This window comes from Lynx canadensis, chromosome F1, assembly GCF_007474595.2.
Source record: "Lynx canadensis isolate LIC74 chromosome F1, mLynCan4.pri.v2, whole genome shotgun sequence".
In the NCBI taxonomy this organism is placed as follows: domain Eukaryota; kingdom Metazoa; phylum Chordata; class Mammalia; order Carnivora; family Felidae; genus Lynx; species Lynx canadensis.
This window is the reverse complement of record NC_044319.2, coordinates 3,781,300-3,799,623: the sequence shown is the minus strand read 5'-3', so window position 1 is coordinate 3,799,623 and position 18,324 is coordinate 3,781,300. Positions and strand designations below refer to the sequence as shown.

Here is an 18,324-nt window from a genome sequence, read left to right as displayed (position 1 = left end):
TAATTTTCAGCATCTCCAGAGACACCAGCGCTGGGCACGACTGTAAGCCATGGTCTGAAACTCTGGTTTACAATGAGCCACACTACACTCTTGATAATCCACATGACAGCACAGGGAGACATAAAACACTGAACTTTTAGACTGGAATATAAATAAAGCTGGGAGGTGGGGCCAGCAGTAGTAGAAATTTATAATATATGTTATACACATGAAGTACTTTTGATTTAATCCTCACTTTCATCTGTGAAAGCAAATCAAAGTTATTGTTAGTATTATTCCCATTAACAAGATGAGGACATCAAGCTTAAGAGAATTTTATTTTCTCGTCTAAGAAAGCAACTTAACCATCATACTATTTGGCATCCATTTAAATTAGTCCTTCTCTTAATTGCTGTTGTCTCACCTTTTAAAGTTTTTATTTATTAGTTATAGTATAAACATTTTTCTCTATTTGTAGCAAATATTTAGAACCTCAAACAGTAGACTGAACCACAGCAGTGGTCAGGCTAAGATAAATCCATTTTGAAACCTGACCCGAAATTTTATTTGAAGGTAGAAGGGGAAGAAAAAAATTGTGGGCTGGGAAGGAGAAGGGGCCTGCGGAGACAGACACACAAATCTTCTCTAAACAATCTGACAAAGAGCTGGCAGAGTGAATCTAGCCTCCACCTCTCATGAACATACAAATAACCACACCTCTCCTGTGTGCTCATTCGTAAGTATCTCCAATGCAGCCCACACTTTGGCCACCGCAATTACTCTCAGCAGTTCCCATCACTTTCCTCACACTTGACACCTTCATTTCCATTCAGTCAGGCCCTTCAACCACCCCCACCCCCAGTAACATACAATCTAATTTAAGTTTCTAGGGTTTTTTTGCTGGGGTAGGGGGGCCGAGAAAGAGAATTCCAAGCAGGCTCCACACTCTCAGTGCAGAGCCCAATGCAGAGCTTGAACTCATGAACCATGAGATGATGGCCTGAGCTGAAGTCAAACACTTAACAGACTTTCTGTAGAAAGTCTGGAGGTGCTATTACCTTCACTAATTTTCTATTACCAACTAATGCAAAACAAACATTTTAAACATCAAGCTTTTATTCAACTCTTATTGTATCACCAAATATAACAGAAACATATATTCCACAGAGAACAACCACCTTCTCAAATCTTCTCTTTCAAATCTTCAGTATGTTTTTCTCAGTTCAGGGGGTCAGAGGAGCCAGCACCCTTCACTCCCCACCAGCATTTCCAGACCATTTGTCTATGACTGTTTCCCTATACCACCCTCTCTTCTGAAATCCATGCCATTAATTTTACTTTCTATGTGAAGTCTTCCTGGATACCCTCCCCTAGAAAAATTTCTCCTTCATATGCCTCACGCTATTTACTTTTCTATAGCCAGGCAGTAAATTAATAAGTGGATAGGATATATTTATAAAGCAAACTCCTACAATCTAAACCCCAACTGGTAATTGCTATCCACAAATCTGTTTGTTTATGTGGGAGTGGGGAGCAGGAGACTAATATTGGTGCTAAGTGGAGGAAAAAGAGGCCTACTTGGAAACAAGATCCACCAAAAATGACTACCCAATAATGTCTTTGGAAGAAGGGGTTGGGGAGGGAGGGTATGGGAGGTTCTAAGTAAAACCAAGTCTTAAGTAGCAGAAGCACATTCCGTGCTAAGAATCTAGTTCAACAGGAGATACATACACTATTTTCAACAGAAAATCCCAGAGTGTTCAAAACATAAACTGCCAACTTTTAAGGAATTACTCATGGTCTTCTATTAGAAAAAGCCACCAGCCTGTTTATAGCAGCATTATCTACAACAGCCAAATTATGGAAACAGCCCAAGTGGCCATCAATTGATGAATAAAGAAGATCTGGCATGCATGCATGCGTGTGTGTGTGTGTGTACATATATATATACATATACATATATATACACACACACACATATATATATAATGGATTATTAGTCATAAAGAATGAAATCTTGCCATCTGCAATGACATGGGTGGAGCTAGAGAATATTTATGCTAAGTGAAATGAGTCAGAGAAAGACAAATACCATGATTTCACTCATACATGGAATTTAAAAAAATAAATGAGCAAAGGGAAAAAAGACAGAAAGACAGAGAGAGAGAGAGAAACCAAGAAACAGACTTAACTACAGAGAACACACAATGGTCACCAGAAGGGAGATGGTGGGGGGATGAGGGAAATAGGTGATGGGGATTAAGGACTGCACTTGTCATGATGAGCACAGAGTGACATATGGAAGTGCTGAACCACTATATTGTATACCTGAAACTAATATTACACTATGTTAACTAAAAAAGGAGGAGGAGGAGGGGGAGGGGGAGGGGGAGGAGGAAAGGAAAAAGAAAAAAAGGCTAGCAGGGAATGAAACATGCTCTCAGGATTAAGAACCCTTTCATCCTCCACTGAGTCCTTTCATTTTCTGGCAAGTGCAAGTTTAATACTCATATCCCCAAGTAAGACGTTTGACTTGGTAAGGTTTTTTTGCCGTAGTAAATAATTTTCAGATTTATAACAACATATTTCTATAACTTGTATCAAGAATGCTTTGTACATACTAGGCCTGAAAAAAAGGATCTGCTTAATTTAATAACTGAATTTACTAACTTCTCAAGTAGCCGAGAGGCTTCATAACAAAAGACTAATTGTAAGGAGTATTTGGAAATATAAATGAAAAAAGAACATTTGTCTGAAATCTAAGTATTAAAATATCAGATATAAAACAAGTGTGAAAATTACTGAAACAAAAAAAAAAAAGAAAAGAAAAGAAAATTACTGAAACCAGGTGATGGAAACAGGAGGGTTCATTATACCAGTCTCCCTACTTTCATGCACGTTTGGAAAAGTCCATAATCAAAAAGTCCAAAAAATTAAGATATAAACAAATTCAGAAAAGCTCTCAGAGTTGCTTATGCCATAAGTGACCATGAGATGAGCTGACACATAAGCTCGGCATGGCCAACGCCTGCACAAACCAGAATGAATGTTAATGAAGGGGACCAAAAGCAAAATATAAAACAGGACTTCGTTTATTGAGGCCAGGTAACGCCAGCCTTCTTCAAAGCATGAATCCAAAAGGCTGAGGAAGGCAGGGCAGCGCGGACCCACTCTTGACAGCCTGTAAGTATGAAAGCAGCAGCGGTGGGCAGTACGCCCTGTGGGGCCCACTTCCCTCAGTTAATTCTATGCCAGGGACACAGGGAGGGGCAGTTTCAGGGATAAAATCGTCTGCCCAATGTTCTCCATCCACTTCCAACGCACTTGTGATCTGCACCATCACACATTAGCAGTGGTAGGAGCTCAGCAGTTCATCCCTGAGGTGTGCAGGACGCAATCAGCTTACCATAAGACTACTCTATAAAAACAATGGCAAAGAAGAAAGTAGGGAGAAATGAGGCGGAGGAGGAAAGTGACCCCTTTCAAGGACATATTTGTAAGCAAAAAAGTAACTCAACAAAACTTTTAAAAGGAGGTACAGGGGGTCTTAGGTTAATGCTGCTTTAACCCACATTTTAAGGCAGAAATCACAGATCTGAGTCCAGTTCCCCTCAAAAGCTCAAAGGTGAACACATGTTCTACTTTTGTGGCAATGTCAGATACAACCACGTGGGGAGGAGAGAATATTATTAAAACTTTGTCTGCTTATCCACAGAGATGTAACTTTCCCCCTACACGGCATGGAAAGAGTTTCACTGTAAGATACATGAAACTAAATTTTTTAAAAGAAATTAGAGAAATAAGATAGTAATTCACATTTTACACTGAGCAATAGAAAGGACTTTTCAGTGTTTTTCATAAAGACTAATAACACCAGTAACTAGCACTTGAACATTTTCTAATAACAGAAAAAAACTGTCACAGAAAAGCCACAGACTTTACACTAAGAATGAAGTTATAGTCATCATAAGGCACTTTTTTATCTCTCAGGAGGTGTTACTTTGTAGAGTGTTTAAGCACCTGTGTGCATTGTACACACGGTACTCCTAAAGGTTATAATTTTCAGAGGGATGTGAAATAAAAACACATGAGAAACTTCTCACATGTGTTATAAGTAACCACTATATTTTAAAATCAGTTTTAAATTGAAGACAAATGAAAATTTAATGCTAAGATGATATTACCAGAAAAATCATAAAAACGTACCCTAAAGAATACAAATACATTTGGGGAAAACAAGAATAAATCTCTAGCAATCACACTAATCACATTTAAAATCTTAGAAAACAGACAGATTGTAAAACACACCTTAAAAATATTCATGGGATAAGTACATTAGTAGATGTGCACTTACAAATTGTAACATCGGTGGCAAAATCACCCTCGAATGTAAAATTTTACTTGTTATTAAAAGGTGATCGATATTTAAGCAAACCCAAAAACACACTATGAGAAGGCAAGGAGAGCAAACACACAGCATTAGTGGGGATGTATCTGGTCCTTTGTCCTGATCCGAGGGTAGACAGCAAGGATCAGTCAGCGCATTCTTTCTTCTTGAGCCCAAACAAACCCTCAGAATCATTCTAAACAAAGCATGTCAGATAGTGTCTACCAAGAGACCGCAGATAAAATATTGAATTAAACCTATTTTCTATCCCTAGTCTAGGATTTCAGTGACATAAAACACTTAAACAGATTTTTAGACAATTATTTTTAAATCAGAAATGGTTATATTTTCATATGATTTAGAATTCACTTAATCAAGAAATGGATTCCAATAAATTTTTCACTTTAAAGACCAAGATCTATCACAGAAACAACCACAAAAGCAAATGAATGTAATTGGCAAACCTGAATCCATTAGTAAGAAACAATGGAATAATATACTGCTTTCTTTTAGAAAAGAAAGCAACCCTTTCAAGAGTGCAGACAATGAACATACTCGGCCGTGAATAAGTGTACTGATGAGACAGAAAAGGTAATACCCTTTTCAACAGAAGCAATACATTCTCTCATTCTCCACTTATTAAGGTGGGAGAGTGATTTAAGGCTTGAAAATCCTGGATTTTCAAGGATCAACAGAAGAAGAAGTAAAGGGTTGATTTATGGCATTAACAAAGATTTCAAACACTTAACACTTACTTTTGCAAAAGCTTCAAAAATGTCAAAGGAAGGTGGCAGCTGAGAAGCATCCTGTATTTCTTCTCTCGTGAAATGTTGAAATGTCATTACAAGTTGCCTGAGGCCCTCTTTCTTATCTTCGGTCAGTTTGTTAATATCTTTTTTAAAGGGAAAATAAATAGCACAATCACACAGTGAATTTTTAATGGATAACTTTCAGGTGTTCAATGTTAGCTATTAAACCAGAATTTCCTGCTCTAGATTTCATTCTGACAGAGAGCAAATATGTTTCTTTTTATTTGTTGACAACTACAAATTATGATACATATATTATCAATTAAATTCTGCCAAACTTCATCAACAATATAGGATCAAATGCCTATCGAAACAAAATAAATACACACACAGATGAAAACCACTACAACCAGAATCGGTAAAGATGTGCGTTACAGATTCTCTACATTATCCTGTGCATGTGTTCAAGCCATCATAAATGCTTAAAGTCAATGAATTTAAGCAGATTTTCCCATGAAACAATTTACAACCAGAGCATAACTAACTGATAAACAGTGTATCTCAAAGGCAGGAAAAAAAAATGAGAAGTAAAAAGTTCAGCTAAAGTTCATTTGGTGAAATGTGTCACATAGCACATTGAGAAGGAAACAGGGACCAACCCAAGAAACCCCAACTTCAAGTTATTTCCACACTGAATGAACAAGATGTGGTACTGTTTACACCACAAGAGCCAAAGTCTGGAAAGAGCCCGAATGTCCATCAACAGATGACTGGATAAAGAAGATGTGGTGTGTGTATAATATATGTGTGTGTGTGTGTGTGTGTGTGTATACATATACACACAATGGAGTATTGCTTGGCATTCAAAAAGAAGGAAATCTTGCCATCTGCAACAACGTGGATGGAACTAGAATGTATCATGCTAAGTAAAATAAGTCAGAAAAAGACAAATACCATATGACGTTACTCACATGTGGAATTTAAGATACAAAACAGATGAACATAACGGAAGGGAGGCAAAAATAATATAAAAACAAGGAGGGGGACAAAACAGAAGAGACTTAAATACAGAGAACAAACTGACGGTTGCTCTGGAGGGGTTATGGGTGGGGGTTGGGCTAAATGGATGAGGGGCATTAAGCAGGGCACTTGTTGGGATGAGCACTGGGTGTTATACGTAAGAGGATGAATCAATGGAATCTACTCCTGAAATCATAATTGCACTATATGCTAACTAACTTGGATATAAATTTAAAAAATAAATAAATTAATTAATTAAAAAAAAAAAAAAAAAAGATGTGGTGCTGCTAAAACCCAAATAGAAGGAGAAGGTTCCAAAGAGTAGTTATCCAAATATCACCCCTTTGAAAACTCAGTTTAATCTGTACCACAGAAACGTGTTAAGACTAAGGAGTGTACAATTAATAACATCTGAGAACACTGTACTTAAGGCAGCACGTGTGAAACCACTACTGAGCAGGGCTAATGTTAACAGTAAAACTCACTGGAAGAGATGTTAATTACCTAGCCATAATATAACACGAAAAAATGACTAATTACTTCTCTATTAAAACTTGAAAACATACATCAAGTTGAACTATAGCATAATTCTCCTGCTCGTGTCAGGTCTACATATTCTCTTTAAATTACTTGTTCAACGGAATAATTAACCCCATGATTTCTTGAATAATAATTTATTATCACTAGCACTTAGGATCCCATAACCATAAATCTATACAAGATCATCTTCTCATTGGTCTCCACCCAGAAATACTAAACTGTGTGGCAAAATTTACCCTACAAGGTCTAGCTACTTTGGGGTGAAGTCATTTACAACCTCACTAAAGAGGGTCTGTGCCAGTAAGAAGGAAAAATAAACCCTACATTTATTGAACACTCTGATTTGGAAGGCCATTCAGTATCCCCAAACAGCACGGCCACCACTGTGGTAGTTCAAAAGAAAAACAACACTCAATGCTGTCAGACAGCCCAAGTCAGCCATACCTTCTACTTTCCTTATTATCTAAAGGACCAGTGAACCCAAAAATTCCCTGGAGCCCCCTTGTTCACATCACTCTTCCTGGACATCAAAAAGAAACTAAGAGTGGGTTATGGTTCTTTACAAACTCCTAAATCGCCAAAACTACCCTGGAATAAATAAATAAATAGTCAGTCGTAGATAAAAATATGAAAAGTGTTATTAGATTTGCCTCACATAATAAAGAGAAAGAAAAGCAATGTTAAAAAGAAAGCAACACACAGGGTCAGCAAATAAATGATAGGATTCTTTTGATGGTGATATAGACAACCACTTACTTGACTCCAGATCATAAAATGAATAAAGTTTCTCCGATTCAGAGGGTGTTTCTTCCATCTATGAAGCAAAGGGGGAAAACACCAAAAACAATTTCAAGTGCTCTAATATATAAATGAATATATTTGACTATCTTTAGATATTTTAATAAAAGTCCGTTTAAAAAGACAACTTTCTATATATTCCTTCTCTTCATCACTTTCTTAGAGTTGAATTATTTAATCAGTAACAACTGTAAAATAAAATCTAAGTTGTGACTTAATCTACCAGTTTAATTTCCAAATGGAAAACTCTTTTACAACAAATTTTCATACTTTTATTTCTTTTTCCCCAGCTCTACCCACAGATTTATATCACTGTAAGGATTTTGCTACTAATGATTATAGAAAAGCAGAGATGGATGAATAAAATAATAATTTATTACAAACTGTAAAACTTTGAACAAGCTATCTCACCTTTCCTAATCTAAAACATAGTAATCATAGCACATGATTCTCTGGGTTGTTATGGGGAAAAATGAGGTCTGTCGTGTAAAGCAATTAGGACAGGGCCTGGAAATAGGATGTGTTCAATAGAAGGTAGCTATTACTATAATTGCTTTCTATGAGATTCTGATGCAGTGGGTCCTGGTTCTCTACCTTTTCAATATTAATAAAGTAAAAAAAATTTCAGACTCAAATATTATAATGATCACAGAGATTAAAGAAATGCATAATAACAAAGTTGATCTGAATTTATTATCGCTTTGAAATAAATTCGTATTTTTTAGTTTAACACAATATATACATTTGCAAATAGTGGTTAATTATACGATGGATGTCATATACTCAGTTCAAAGACAATGCCCATTTCACATTCCACATTCATTTTTTGGAAATTGAGATGTTACTGGCATATAACATCTTGTTAGTTTTAAGTGTGTAATCATACTTTTACATTCTTAAAACTCTCTATTAAATTTTATAGCCACCCCCCCCCATAAAAGTCAATAAGCAACAGGACAGAACAAAGCTGGAGACTGAAATAATTTGAGAAAGAGATATTCATGTGAAATTATGGCCAAAAAAAAGGTCTGGAGGGTATTGCCAGAGGTTTATTTCAAAGAATCTAGTGAATGTTTTGGTAAAGTAGGGGAAAGGACTGAAGAAACAATTTCAGTGAAACTTGGCTATAAAAAAAAAAAAAAAAAGATAATCACACTTTCATGTAAGATTAATTATCATCTAATTAAAACCTCACTTGAAGAAGCAACCAAAAAGTTAGTGCATTAGTTCACAGTCGAAAAGTAATGAAGGGAACATAACAGACATCATTGGCATCTCACGCCTTAGATACAGGACCTTGTGTTTCTATTCCCGGGAGGTCACACACACACAGAGGGCCCTCAAAGGTGGTGCTGCCTCACCACCACTGAGGCTGTGACTAACAGGAAAACAGCAAGTTTCTGTCTTAAAATACTCCCTGGAGTAATCTACCTTCTCCCTTCATATGCGTTTAAAGACAGCCTTAAATATGAATAGTACCTGCAACTTCAAGAGCTTTGGCTAAATTAAACCCCTAGCATATTTCACGAATTTTATACTCACAAGTTTGAAAACAACTCTGCCAAGAAGTCGAACGGAATCCGGGGGATACCTGGGTTTGCAGCTTTTAAGACATTTGCATTCCCGCTTGTGGTCTTGCCAAGCTTTTTTCTGTTAAGACGAGAGTGGGGAGGGAACATGTGACAGAGAAATGTAACTTTCATTTACAATGGCTTTGAACATTGAGAGTCATCAACACTAATTTAATTTCAACAGCCTAAATAGAACTGCATAATAGAAAATGAAAGCAATATTCTAATACTGTTAATCATGCAGGATCCAGTCTTTGCCAAGCATGCAATTACCAGGCTGGACACCAAGGCTTCTGCTCCCCCTCTGTCCTTTAATATGCCCCATGGTTATTACCTGGCTGGTGGAGTCCAAAGAAAGAATCATTATGGCTTACTTAATAATGTATAAGATAGTCTTTTAGCTGATTAAATAGAGTGCAATAATAGATGGTAATTTTGAACCCAAAAAGAAAATATCTCACCAAATTAGAAAACAAACACATGGTTCAGGAAAATTAAAAGAGGGCAGACAGCTTTCTGAGTTTCTGTGCTGCTACAGTGAGTACAGAAATATCAGGAGAGCTAACATACAATAAATATGAAACCTTCTGCATTTAAAGACAACACAGAAAAGGGTTATTAGCTAAAATGACTAAATGTCACTTGCCCAGGACCGTTGTGTTTTATTTATTTGGTGGTCCTGGCTTAATCATTAACAATTAACAGTGCCTCTTTTCATTCTGAAAAGTGTGGTCTGGATGATAAATTTCATGGTCCCTTAACCAATGATCCTAGCCATGTGCTGGCGTGGCTGAAAAGTGAACCAGTCACCAATCCTGCAACACTGTAGGTTATGGACTCTCCCTGAGTCTTAGGGTCAGAAATGTTAGAGTATCCCCCTGTGAGCGGGAGTCAGTTCGACCAAACGTCTAATATGTTCTATTCCAACAGGGCTGAAGTTCCATCACTGAAATGCCTGATGCTCACAGGCATTCTTGCTTCACAAACTATAAATGTGCCTCCCAACTTCTGGCCCTATTAAAATTCCTCCAGGAGGAACTCCCTTTTCCATCCACAGCACAAACATGCAGTGCAACCAAAAATTTCAAAAGTGCAGCAGCTATTTTGAAAACTGACTTTGATTCAAGTTGAAGCCAGCATTTTGTTCAGAATCACTGCCCCTGCTGAGTTGCTGTATGAAACTGTGGCCCGTGTGCTATTTCCTCATAATCCAAATCTTGAAGACACTGTTTACAAGGGGTGTCTCACCTCTTTTACCAACTCTACCCATGGTTGCCTCACTTCATTTCTTTATATCCACCATGGCAATGCTTTTAATGTGATGTTTGTAATCTTTTTTTTTTTTAGTATTTATACTTCATTCATTTCTAAATAAGACTGAGTTGCTTCAAAGTAAGGATGTATATGAAATAAGTTTATAAAATTAGAAACAGAAAATGTTAAATCTATAAAAAAAAATAGTCCTCTAGCATTTATTGAGCATCCTACGGTATGTCAGACACATGGGTAGGCAATTAAAAAATGGTATTTCATGCAATATTCACAAAAATCCAAATAGTAGATATTATCTTCTATTAAAGATTAATAAAGTAAGGCTGGGATCTGACTACCAAGCTATGTAAACATAAAAGGGGAGTAAAAATTCTTAGTATGCCAAACAGGAGAGCTAAGTAAGTCCCATGTTCGTGCACTAAATTGATCTGGGCTAGGCAAAAAAAAAAGCATAATGGCTTATATAACTCTCATCTGACAGGAAAGAAAAACACACGGCCTTACCAACTATCAAATCACAGGAGGAATTTATCCCAAGAATGCTAATTAACGTACTGGACAATGTCTTCAAAAACAGTTTATAGTTCTAATGGCCTTCATATAGCTACTTCTAATGTCCCTACTCACTAAAAGGCATACTATTAAACTATAACTCAGGGAAAGAAAATGTTTCTATTTGTTTAAGGGGCTAGTCTTAGACTAGCAATTAGCAATTTACCAACATGTGTAAGATCACTTAAAAAAAAAACATGGTTCCGGGGGCGCCTGGGTGGCTCTGCTGATTAAGTGTCCGACTTTGGCTCAGGTCATGATCTCATGGTTCATGGGTTCCAGCCCCGTGTCAGACTCTGTGCTGACAGCTCAGAGCCTGGAGCCTGCTTCAGATTCTGTGTCTCCTTCTCTCTCTGTCCCTCCCTTGCTCATGCTCTGTCTCTGTCTTGCAAAAGTAAATAAAATATTTTTAAAAAACACATACTTCCATTGTCCAATAAGTTTGAAAAATGTTACATAATGTATACCCCACTTAGAGATCTGAAGTAATTTAGTTTGTGAGAAGTTCAGTTTGCTAAAAAGCTCTGCATTAAAGAAACGTGTAAGTTAACACAAGTTTCTCACGATTGTTACTGCTATCCTTTGGGAAGGTAGGTTGGTATATATGGGCTCAGATAAACGAAATTAGTGATATATTAGCTATTACATACTTTCCTTCATGTGATCTTTGAATTCATAATCATTCACACTGACAGGAAACTAGAGTGCTGATATTTTTTTACTTCTGATTGAAGGGAGAACCGTGACTTTGGTGGAAGACTTTTCATTCAGTATTAAAAGTTGAGAAGCCTGACGGATGCCTTCATTGGCCATGTGGGCAGGAATGAACCACAAGTGCCAATGGGTCTCTGAAAAAACATTCTGGCCCTGTTCAAAACCCGAGCAAGTGTCCAGATGACAAAGGACTGCACCTACCAAAATAAAGCTGAGACCATTTGGACCAAAAGATCTTAAGAACATATTTTAATCAATACTTGCTAGTACAAGAGATCATCCATAACCCCCTTACGTTTGGAGCAGCTCAGTCTCCTGACAGCTCAACCAGGGTGAAGTAGCTACAAAATGTACCCCTAGGTAACAAACCAGTTGATCTGTTAGGTGACATTATTTAGAAATAAACATCCAAATTTTGGAGAATTCTTCTCAAAACAACTTTAGGTCTTTAGCATAATTAATATTGAGTTCTTATTTCTTAACAGTAATTAGAAACTAAACAGTATGTTTCTTAAGGCTATTCCTAAATTGCTGCAGGTGAAAACACCAGAGAACATATGTATGTCCCCATTTCTTCAGCAAAAAGATATCCATTCTTTTCATCTAAAAGCCAAATCAAATCTATATAATAAACACAGAAAGCAATCATACCACTTAAAACTGGTCTAAAGCACAGTGTCAACTTTACAGTCTACTTCCTATCTTACCATGATATTAAAACCATGTTTCTAAAATGTTAATTATTAGGATTTATTGTTCAGCTTCACCATCATATCTTACTATGAGGCTCACTATCAGAGGCAAACCACAGAGAAGGCTAAGAAAGCAATCTTGTAAGGAACTGCATTTGACTTTGAAGCAAAACTCTACAATCTTACAAAAACATTAGGCATTATCTTCACTCTACAAACTTTAACCTTGATCTAGACCTCAACAGCTCATAATCTATCTGCCAGTTTTCTCAAAAACAACCTTCTTGATTTACTTTTTCCTACTTTTTTCCATTACTGAAATGCAGGATGTAATTAAGATTTTGTTCACAATACTGGCTGTAATGTTTCCTGTTCTCATAGTTGAAAACTAACAATAATGTACAATAGGCACAAATTAGCATGAAAGACAAAGGAAATTTAAATATTGCATTAAGACACAAAGACAATGGGAAAAAAGAGTCTGAGATGGAAAAAAAAAGGAAATGAAGACATCTATGACTCAATTCCACGTATTGGTAAATGAATGACTCAAAAAACAACTTCAGAATCTCTACATTTTCATGTTTGGTAGTATTTATATTGATACAGAACATAAACTAAACCAGTAGCTCCCAGGGTGCCTGGAGGGGCTCAGTCAGTTGAGAGTCCAACTCTTGATTTCAGCTCAGGTCATGATCCCAGGTTCCTAGGATCGAACTCTGCATTTGGCTCCACACTGAGCAAGGAGCCTGCTTAAGATTCTCTCTCCTCCCCCTCCCGCCCCTACCCTGCACATGCGTTCTTTCTCTCTCTCTCTCTCTCTCCCTCTCTCTCTCCCTCTCTTTCAAATAAATAAATAAACAAGCAAACGAACAAACCAGTAGCCCCAAATGGGGGTAACCCTAATGTTGAGGGTTGTTTGGGAAATTTATGGAGGTGATTTTATTTGTTAAGATGCTTGGGGAGAAAACCATGGGCACTTAGTGGCCAGGAACCAGAGGTGTTGGGCACCCTGTATAGGATAATTCCACACGATGAAGAATCGTTCCAAATCCAAGATGACTTTTTTTTTTTTTTAATTTTTTTTTTCAACGTTTTTATTTATTTTTGGGACAGAGAGAGACAGAGCATGAACGGGGAGGGGCAGAGAGAGAGGGAGACACAGAATCGGAAACAGGCTCCAGGCTCCGAGCCATCAGCCCAGAGCCTGACGCGGGGCTCGAACTCACGGACCGCGAGATCGTGACCTGGCTGAAGTCGGACGCTTAACCGACTGCGCCACCCAGGCGCCCCAAGATGACTTTTAAAAGTCCAATAGGGGTGCCTGGGTGGCTCCGTCAGTTGAGTGTCCGACTTCGGCTCAGGTCATGATCTCATAGTTCGTGGGTTCGAGCCCCGCATCAGGCTCTGTGCTGACCGCTTGCTCAGAGCCTGGAGCCTGCTTCAAATTGTGTCTCCTTCTCTCTCTGCCCCCCACCCATTCATGCTTTGTCTCACTCGGTTTCTCAAAAATAAATAAATGTACAAACAAAATATTAAAAGTCCAATAAAACATTCTACAGAGGGGAAAAACTTGTTTGCAATTATCCAAGCCTGGAACTAAGCCTTGTTCCACATAAAAAAACGAAGAGCTAGTTTTTACACAGCCTTGATAGCACTGAATTTTCTAGGTAAATCAAGGAAAGATTGCATTTTAAGAACTTTAGTGAAAGCTATTTAATATTTTATAAAAGCATATCACTGAAGGCAACACCACCAGTGGTATTTGGAGTTAGCAATAACACACGCTTTCTGATCCTGAATGTTGTACTTCCCTTTCCAAGGTGACTGTACAGACGCAAGTATATGACTTCTTAATTATGTCTTCCAGTCCAGTCATGCCTGAGCATGTATGTGTGTATGTGTGTGTGTATACAGAGAGAGAGCACGCATTATATAATATAAAATATATTAGTTTATTGTAAGTTATCATCATTTTCCTTCTCCTTTACATTCAAGTTATGGAATTACATTGATATTGAATTTTAAAAATATGTAACTAGGTAGATTGTATTTACTACGGAATTTCATTTCAAGATACTACAGAGGACCAAAAGTATTATTATAAAAAGCTAGAGTTAGGTCTATCAGAGCTCAAAACTGTAGAACTAGAACAATGCTACACAGCACAAACAGACATAAAAATATTTATTTAAATACACAGCCTGGGACAACCTCAGGGATTCTGACAGTAGTAACGAGACAGGATCAGGTGTCTGAATTCTTTTTATTCACTGAGGGTGATTCCGTATGTAGCTAAGTTTGAAAAACCACCAATCTAGAATAAATTAAAAAGGCTACTGTATATACTAATAGAAGAAACAAAAAAGTACTTTTCTATACTTATTAAATTATTATACAGTCCTATAGGAATGAACATTGTATAACACTGACGTAGGGAAAGTGTTTCTAAGCAGGACATAAAACCCAAAAAGGAAAAGAAATACATATTAAACTACATTAAAAATAAGCAACGGGGCGCCTGGGTGGCGCAGTCGGTTAAGCGTCCGACTTCAGCCAGGTCACGATCTCGCGGTCCGTGAGTTCGAGCCCCGCGTCGGGCTCTGGGCTGATGGCTCGGAGCCTGGAGCCTGTTTCCGATTCTGTGTCTCCCTCTCTCTCTGCCCCTCCCCCGTTCATGCTCTGTCTCTCTCTGTCCCAAAAATAAATAAACGTTGAAAAAAAAATTTTTTTTTAAATAAAAAAAAAAAATAATAAGCAACTTTTGTACATCAGAAAGAACAAACCTAATACCACAAGCAAGGTTGAAAGATAAAGGTCAAACCAAGAAAACAAAGTCTACAATGTATAGGAAAGACAGTGTTAAATGTCTCTAAAATAAAAGGAGGTCCTAACAAAATAACTAAAGATAGGATGAATATTTCAAGGAAGGAAGGAAGGAAGGAAGGAAGGAAGGAAGGAAGGAAGGAAGAGAGAGAGAGAGAGAGAGAGAGAGAGAGAGAAAGAAAGAAAGAAAGAAAGACAGACAGACAAACAGACAGGCAGGCAAGCCAGCCTAGGACATGAATAGGAAATTCATGCCTAAAAAAGAAAGAAAAAATAAACAAAAAAGACAAACCACACCAGGGATCAAAGGCATGCTAACAGAAAGAAGGTAATACAGGTGGTCCATTAGTGTAGCGACTATGAATGAAACTAACAGCATTTGGAAGAGTCTAGGGTCTACGGTCTAGATCACTCCAGCCTTATCAGTAGAACTGTAAGGTTCTCTAATCTTTCTCATGGGTGTATGGTAATGAACACCAAAAATCTTAATGTGCATATTGTTGGTATACGAATAATATTTACAATACACTTAATCCTAACAAATCTAACTGGTGTACAGAAATAAGTGTAAGAATGCTCATCATACATTTATTTAAAAAACTGAAAAACTGGTGGGGCGCCTGGGTGGCTCAGTCGGTTAAGCGTCAGACTCTTGATTTCGGCTCAGGTCATGATCTCACAGTTAAGGGTATCGAGCCCAGCATCAGGCTCTGCGCTGACAGAGCTGAAAGCAAGGAGCCTACTCGGGACTCTATCTGCCCCCTCCCCTGCTCATGCACACACACTCTCTCTTTGTCTCTCTCTCAAAATAAATGAACATTTTTTTTTAAACTGAATGGTAATAATTTTTCAGCTTTTCCTAAAAGAAAAAGCTATTTTTGCCTTTTTTCCTTATGCTGTCCCAATATTGTTTGTATTTTCTACAAATATCATGTTATTATATTTATAAACAATAGTGAATATCATTATCTTTCTTATGTCTGGTAACTGTGATTCAGGGAGAAGCATTTTTATATGAGAGAGCAAAATTACTGTTCAATAAACACTTTTAAATATTTTTGAAAATCTGTTTGTAACTCAAAGAATAGCTTAAATGTATTAATTTTTAAATGCTAAAAAAAAAACACGCTTCAATTAAACCATTTGTAATGCAAAGACTTACTCAGTAAACTGTTTTATCAGTTTATCTTCATTCACATCCATTTTTTTAAAGTAAGTGTACTACCAATTAGGTACATCTTGCATTTACCAGATGACAGACATCTGATGATTTCTTCTAAAGCCAGTACCATTTAGAGAAGATATAACTTACTATATATTTATCATTGATCATTTGAAATTAATGCCATCTAAAAGGAAGAAAGGACAGTAAATCCTAACAACTCTTTCTCTGGCCAGTCTCACATGGTCCTGATTACTAAAGAAGAGAACTGATGAGATGTTAAAATGGAAAGAGAAAATCAGTTTATTTCAACCTTCTTACACAAAATAGCCTTTGCACTACTATGACATTCCCCTCCCCTCCTTGGATATGATCACTACAGCTCAATAACCCATTTAAATGCCACTAAACATTGGGGACAAATGGGTGGCTCCGTCAGCTAAGTGTCTGACTTCCATTTTTGGTTCAGGTCATGATCTCATGGTTCATGGGTTCAAGCCCCACATCCGTGCTGATGGCGCACAGCTTGCTTGGGATCTTCTCTCTCCCTCTCTCTCTGCCCCTCTCCCTTCCCCCACTCACACTCGCCAGCTTTCTCTCAAAAATAAATAAAAAATAAACTTTAAAAAAATAGTGTTAAACACTGGGCTTTGATTACAGTAAATACTCATCTTAGGGCAGTTTATTATTGTGTGGGATAGAGTATTACAATGCATATCGAGACTGGTTTCAGTAAAACACATCTAATTCATGACCGGGGCTCACCAGACATTCATTTTGTAAGAGGACTGGATTCAATAATGTCTAAGGCAGCCTCTCAACTATAAAAATCTATGATTCTGTAAAATCCACAGGAACATATAATCTGAATTATGAATTATGTCAAAATAGGTCTGAAGCCTGTCCACATAAGGCTTACATAGAGCTGAAAATTTTCTTCAAATTTTAGATCATTTAGAGAGTATTTTCCTCAAATTTTAGATCATTAAAGGATGAAGAAATTGGCTTAAAATGTACAAAAAGAGAATTCTTTTCAGCCATTTATTCAACAAACGTGTTTGTCATTAATAATTGAACACCTTCTGGCGTGGAAGATTGTTACAATTTTTTTACCACATTTTCATGATTCATTCCACTCACAATCAATATTTACAGAGATTTCCTATAAGCAAAACTTAGAGAATACTTGAGTTGCCCTGAAACTTGCAGGAAGGAAAGGAGACCCAACAGTTTTCCAATCACTTACAGACCATTTAATAGCAAATAAACAATATCTCTATCTTCATGCCTCAAAAGTAGTCTAGTATTGAACTGCAGGTTGACAGATACATGAAGATCAAAGCTGGAATCTGGAACAGGAAAACCAGAAAGCTAAGCCAGGTATCTAACAAGCTACAGCTGACTGACAGGTATTGATTAAAATCTTGCATAAAATCTCCTTACAGCACGAGAGAGACCTAGTGATAGACGTTAGACTTATCACCTTAAAAGCTTACTGAGTGCTGTATCAAATCTAGACCTTCCCACTAGGCTTAATCAAATTAGATAGGGCCAAATATAAAGATGGAGTAGGGTAGGAGAATGGTCGTAGGGCATCAAGCTGACAAAAGAAACAACAAGTATTATTTCTCGGGAAAATGGAAATTACAGTTTCCTGATTAACTGAGGAACAGTTAATAATATTAGTGCCCCAAAGTCAGTCAGCCATCATCTAGTGCAGAATTCAGGTCAAATCCATTCTGCCACCTGCTTTTGTAAAGTTTTACTGAAACACAGCCACGTTCACAGCTTATACTCCCTCATTTCACACTATGACGGCAGAGTTGAATAGTTATGACAAGAAATCTACGGCCCACAAAGCCTAAAATATTTATCACCTGGACCACTGCAAAATAAAAAGTCTGCCAACCTCTGATTTAGTGAGAGGTCAGATCAAGATGGAATGGCCTACGTGACATATTTTATCTAGAAAGGCAAAATAATTCACTCACCTCTACACACTTCCAATCTTCTGTGAAAGGAACTTCCATGCTAATCCGAACGTCAGCACTGTGTTCTAGCT

General features: G+C 37.3%; 1 protein-coding gene across 1 annotated transcript in view; it reads right to left on the bottom strand.

Moving 5' to 3' along the window:
• The window catches only part of SMYD3 (SET and MYND domain containing 3), a 645,009-nt gene that overhangs the window by 471,785 nt on the left and 154,900 nt on the right, over nt 1-18,324 (bottom strand). The window contains exons 3-5 of the mRNA XM_030301800.1: nt 9,016-9,123; nt 7,432-7,489; nt 5,122-5,258 (exon numbers count right to left, since the gene is read on the bottom strand). Coding sequence (XP_030157660.1) covers nt 5,122-5,258; nt 7,432-7,489; nt 9,016-9,123 — 303 coding nt within the window. The remainder of the gene's footprint in view (nt 1-5,121; nt 5,259-7,431; nt 7,490-9,015; nt 9,124-18,324) is intronic.